Genomic DNA, 6,000 nt, shown 5'->3' with positions numbered 1-6,000 from the left:
ATAATATAGTTATGTAATGTAACATTCACTAACAAGATTAAATCTATTACAAACTAGTATCTCAAAATTGTATTTTGTCCTAAAATTTCAACTTTGCCTCAGAGGCTGCCTCGGAGGTTGGTAGCCATATAGTACCTTTCTAAATGGGGTTACAGTCCCAGGTCTCACCCTGGTTTGATGCTGTAAGGCGTGTCTGGCTGCTCTCCATGTGATACTGATGGGAGGAGGGCTCCTAAAAGTGAACCTACAGACCCGTTTCAACACTTTCCAAAGCAGACAACCCTCGGGACGGACTGCAGGGCGCATTTACAAGGGCTATTGGATACCTACTTCCTTTTTAACGCTCATTATTTTCCTCAGAGTGGAGAAACAGCGACGTTATTCATCATGGGAGCGACATCATCCGTGCAGCGGGACGCGAAGAGCCCTGAAGATGCGCCAGAGGATATCAGCGCGGAGCTCAGCGACGCTCAGGATGGAGAAACCCTAGATGGCAAGGTAACATTACGCTTGAAAAATAAATATTATCGTTATGAGCTGGCGTGTGTGGGGATAAAAGAGGGGTAAATCGCCGAACATGCTCATCTGTATCCCCGTTCGGGACCCCTTGAGTCAGATGCGTGGCGCAGCTAGTTATTGAGCTTTGCTTTATGTAAACACCTGATACCTCCTGACAGCTAGCTGGGACTGCGTTTGTGTGATTCGGCTTAGCAGGTAGTAGACCTATTTGAAAACATAGAAACCTGTTTGCTTATGCATGTTCTTTACGTTTTATTTTAAGTTTAATGAGTAGATTTGCAGTAATGCAGTCAGATTGACTCCACCAGTTATTAGCTACATCAGCGGTGTGATATTTTCCTTTCTTCAATTCTTTATTTATTTTTGTCCAGAGACAACAATGTCAGATTTCGTCAGGAACAAGAAAATTGAGATATAAATGCATTTCTATCTTGTTCCCAATTCCTCATGATGAAGGTGGATGTTATCAATATTTTATGACGTGGATCTCTGTGGCTCTTTGGTAGACCTGTGGTTGAATAAGTTATTTGTTTGACATCATACTAGAATTATCATTCAAGCAATTCTGCCTTTAAATATATTATTCAAAAGCAGTAGTGCTGTCAATAGCCTAACATGAGGCTGCAGGTCAATCGAAGTCTTCCTGATATTTATCACCACCACACAAGTGTGATAATAGCCTACTTTTATAGCCTACAGGAGTTCTATGAATAAGAAGTTAGATTTTAAAAGAGAAAATAAAGTCAAAATTGGCCAGTTAGTTTGTAGGCTATGTTCGTATTTGTAGGATATTTTCTAGGCTTTGTGAGTTGCTAAACAACAAATAGAAATAGAACAGGTTGTACATGGAGAAACAGTAATTCCTTTTATTTCTTCAGGTGTTCTGTGATGATCACTGTTTAAGGTCCACTCTGGGTTTTCCATTTCCTGCTCACTGATGAGAGAAACCCACCTCAGAGTGATTCTGGGGCAAGAAAAAACTTTGCTCTCTAACAACACACTCACATTACAATTCATATTTATTTAATGAATTGGTGGCTAATTCGTACAATCCCATAATATGTTTTCATACAATCTGCTTATTGTGCATTGATGGTTAGGGTGGGGATAATAGTTCATACAAAATCCCCACTTCATAAAATGGTGTTTTCCCCCCAGAGATCAGGTTGTCTCCAACCAATCTGGGACTTTTTCACTCTTGCGTGATGCCTTACTTAATTTAGAGACACAAATTTGCACTATGCTGTTATTTTTTGTCAGGTGCGAAATCACGGGATGCATAACTTTCACCTTGGTGTTATATTACTTTCAAAGAGCTATGTATCAAAATGACATTGGCTAATGTAGCCAGGAGAATGCAGAGGGGTTTCCTAGGATTTAGAGGAGTGAAAATGAGCATCTTATACAATGATGTACCATTACATCCTTGCATTATTTAAATAGATGCTCCAGTAGGTCTTAAAGGGTTAGTGCACCCAAAAATAAATATTCTGTCATCATTTACTGACCCTCATGTCATTTCAAACCATCTCTGATTTTTTTTCTTTTGTAGAACATCAAGAAACTTGAACAATTAAAGTTATTATTATTTTGATCACATACACCAAGATGATCAAAACCACAACTGACTGCTTTCTGTACAACTATATTTTTATATAATCTTTTGACAATTTGACCTCATGTTGTTTACATTTATTATTTAAAATGTGTTTTCAAAGAAACAGAATTGAAAATTGACCAAGCCATTCAAGGGATGATCCCACTATATTAATTTTACACATTCAGAAATGGACACCACATTTGCTTGTCTATATGTTCTTTATCAACCATTAGATACAGCCTAGTTTTAGGTTTGAGAAGACTTTTACTAACTTTTGTAGGTAACATCTAAGTTGTTCCTTACAGAAGAGATCAGCACATAACAGTGTTAAATATGAAAGTTTTCTCAACAGATATGATCGTTTTAGGAGAGTAATGTACTGAAATTTGATGGGACACATTTTGTTCCAGAAAACCGTTACAATTTGATGTTTTTTTCCCCTCTCAAACAAAGTACAAACAAGACAATGACCTTGCGTGTTGTTTTCCCCCAGCATTTCATTCTTCTTCTTCTTCTTCTTCTTCTTCTTCTTCTTCTTCTTCTTCAGCTGTTCAGTTTTATATAAAGTGCTTGATGATGGTTGCTGATATTTTCTCACCAGTTGAGCTTGACTAGAGTATGCACCTTTTTTAAAGGCAATCAGTTGTTGAAACATACAAAAAGACCTGTCAAACCCATCCAGTGACTTTTCTGAAGTATCTGAATCTTGACTGAAACAAGTCAAGACCCGTTTGAGGTATGGAATATGCAAAACTCAAGTGTTTGTTATTTATCAGATAAGGCCCCTTGAACAGGTGTGGTCTGGTGTTTGTGTGTGTGCGCTTTAGCAATACAACTACATGCTGTGTACACAGCGTTTGTGTGAGGCGCCCTACTGGAGATGTGGTTGATAAACATCCTCTCTGGCGCACATAGGAATTTTAGTAATTCCTCTCTCGCTTTCGCTCACACTCGCACACTCTAGAAATGGGTCAAAACATGGATGGGGTTGGTCGAACACCTACTCAGACATCCCCTCACATTGCAACATTTCCTCCCCCTAAAATGCTTCTAAAACACTCACTTTGTTGAGAAACCAACTGGGGCTGAACCTCGGCTCTCGACCCTTTTCAGACTTTTCAGGCTAAGTACGCAAGACTCGATTGCAAACATAAACTCACAATAATGCCTGTGTTGGCCTTACAATGAGATACACACACAGGCCTTTTCCCAAACCAACAATGCACTGATTGACAAGTTCATAAACACCCTTTAGTTGTGATTATCTGGATTCGATTCACACTATTCATCACTTAGAAGTGGTTTAACTTGAATGTGTAAACTTATTTAACATTATGAAGGATGGCATAAAACCCTTTACATGTCAGAGCGGTAATTAGAGAGGGGTGGTGTGGGACCATTTGCAATCAGATAAGGGCCTCATAAAGGATGGGACCCGAGAAGAGGGGGGAGTGGAGAGCGAAGAGAACAGAGGGCCCATTTAGGATGGACTGGAGGACAGGTCCCGGGGCAGAGGGGTGCTGTGTGTGCATCGGCCCGAAGAAAGAGAACTAGGGAGAGAGAGAGAGTGATTCAGGGAGGGGGGCGTGGGAGAAAGATGGCTGGTCTGAATGGGAACATATCATGTAGAATGAGTGAAAGAAAGGGCACAGGGAGGGAAAACAAGTAGATGGACAATTAGCTTGTGCTTTTCTGCTAGGGGTGATGAGAATGGTAATGGTAAAGATAAGAAATGGAGAGGGGGGATACAGTTTTCTTTTTGTGAAAGAAATGAGAAATAACATTCTTAGTTCAAAAGAAACTGAACAGATGCTGTATGAGATGTCATGCTGACTCATTACAGGTAGTGTTGAGAAGTGAGATTCAGGTGAGGTCAGGTGGAAAAAAACATACTGTTAGATAGACAGAACAAATGTGCAATTGGATTTCCCAATTCTGTCTGATCTCCAGATCTCAGCTCAATTGTGTCATCTTATTATGAAACTGTTCATGAAATATAACTTCAACAGTAAGGTCTAATGTAAAAATATTAGGTATCATGAACAATATTTTTGTAATTTCTGTTCATTTTATTCATGCCATCACAGACAAGGCTTTGGTCTAGTCACTGACTATAGTGCATGCTTGTCTTTACTGAAAGTAACTTGCACTGTCATATCTTAAAATATGTCAGTGCCATTGATTGATGCAAGATGCACACCAGTAATGCTTTTTTTCTAGCTTTTTAATTTTCCTAGTTTACCTAAGGCCTAATCCTAATCTAAATTCTGTCTGTGAAACCAGGCCCCAATGTATTAAACATGAATTAACAATGAACAAAGTTTATAAAATACCATTATCCAAGATAAAATCGATGTTAATAGATTGAACCTTATTGTAAAGTGTTAGCAAATAATATTTTATATGAACTCTGCACTTAAGCAGTTTTTCAATCTTCGTTCACATTGTTGATTAAAATCAATCTTCTTCTGTGTATCTGAGGACTCTGACTTGAGATCAGTGATTGTTCATAGTGGAACAGTGCTCAATGAGTCCTATGGTCAGAGGATCTGATCCAGGATCAGCTGTTGAGTGTAAATAGGAGCTGGAGTAAGATTATGTAATATAGGATATGATGGAAGTGCACACAGACATCAGGGGATCAGTGGTTTAATGAGGGTTTGGGATCGGCGGCCTGCCAGGCTGTTTGCTCCTCGTCCCATTCATACCAATGATCCAGAGTGGGGACTTCCTGAGGTTTGACTAATTTGTTAAATGTCTCAACCAGTTGGAAATGTTGTCTTTTTTAGCTATAATATAATATTAGATAAAATAATATAATATATAATATTATAGTATAAATAAGTATAGGCCTAGAACCTGCTGATCATATTGATGTATACTTGAATGTATTGTCATATCCCGTTTTGAATTGCAGTAAGGAAGAAGTAGGCTGTATGAAAAGACCATTAGCCTTTTATTAGAGGAGAGAGGGAGGCACTTAAAGTAATTCACTTAGTTGAAGGATGCAGATGGAGTGTGAGCTGTCATCAGCCAGAGAGAGGAAAGGTAGAAAGGGAAAAAAAAAAACAGATGAGTGAAAGGTGATATGAGGAGAATATATTTAGCTATAATGTCAGGTTTTGGAAAAAGTATTTCGTCCCTTTAGTAGTGATAATCTGTCTATGAGGTGTTTAGTGAGTGTTTATTACATTTTAGTTGGTAATTACATTAGTCATTAAATGGACCACCCTGTTTTAGAACAGGACTTCCTGTCCAGAAAAGGAAATTAGAGGAGGCATGATGCTACTGAAGTAACTTCCTGTTTAAAGATCCAGTTATTTTCCTGATTATGTCTTGAACTTATTTAGACCAGATAGTCACATGGAGCTTGTCTATGTCTTAGGAACACTGAAGTCAAACTGAATCATTTTTATAAATATATAGAACATGCTGAAAAAAATCAGCAAAAGATGTCATTTATATATCCATCTAAAACAAATTTTAACAGCATGTTTCTTATTCTTTATATAAGAATTTAATTCTTTACATGTATACTGTATGTATATATACATACAGTACACATATTCAGTACATACACATACAGTACAGTACACACACACACACACACACATATATATATATACACACACACAGAGATTCACCTAAAGGATTATTAGGAACATCTGTTAAATTTTTCATTAATGCAATTATCTAATCAACCAATCACATGGCAGTTGCTTCAATTTAGGGGTGTGGTCCTGGTCAAGACAATCTCTTGAACTCTAAACTGAATGTCAGAATGGGAAAGAAATGTGATTTAAGCAGTTTTGAGCGTGGCATGGTTGTTGGTGCCAGATGGGCCAGTCTGTGTATTTCACAATCTGCTCAGTAACTGGGTT

At 38.1% G+C, this 6,000-nt stretch overlaps 1 protein-coding gene across 1 annotated transcript in view; it reads left to right on the top strand.

Annotated features, from left to right (window-relative positions):
* The first annotated feature begins 238 nt into the window (after window positions 1-238).
* The window catches only part of akap12b (A-kinase anchoring protein 12b), a 40,171-nt gene continuing 34,409 nt past the window's right edge, over window positions 239-6,000 (top strand). Inside the window, exon 1 of the mRNA XM_039693342.2 lies at window positions 239-498. Within this exon, the coding sequence (XP_039549276.2) occupies window positions 388-498 (111 nt within the window). The 5' untranslated portion in view covers window positions 239-387. The remainder of the gene's footprint in view (window positions 499-6,000) is intronic.

The sequence above is a fragment of the Pimephales promelas genome, chromosome 13, assembly GCF_988280905.1.
Source record: "Pimephales promelas chromosome 13, fPimPro1.hap1.1, whole genome shotgun sequence".
NCBI lineage: Eukaryota > Metazoa > Chordata > Actinopteri > Cypriniformes > Leuciscidae > Pimephales > Pimephales promelas.
This window is presented reverse-complemented; position numbering and strand designations above follow the sequence as displayed.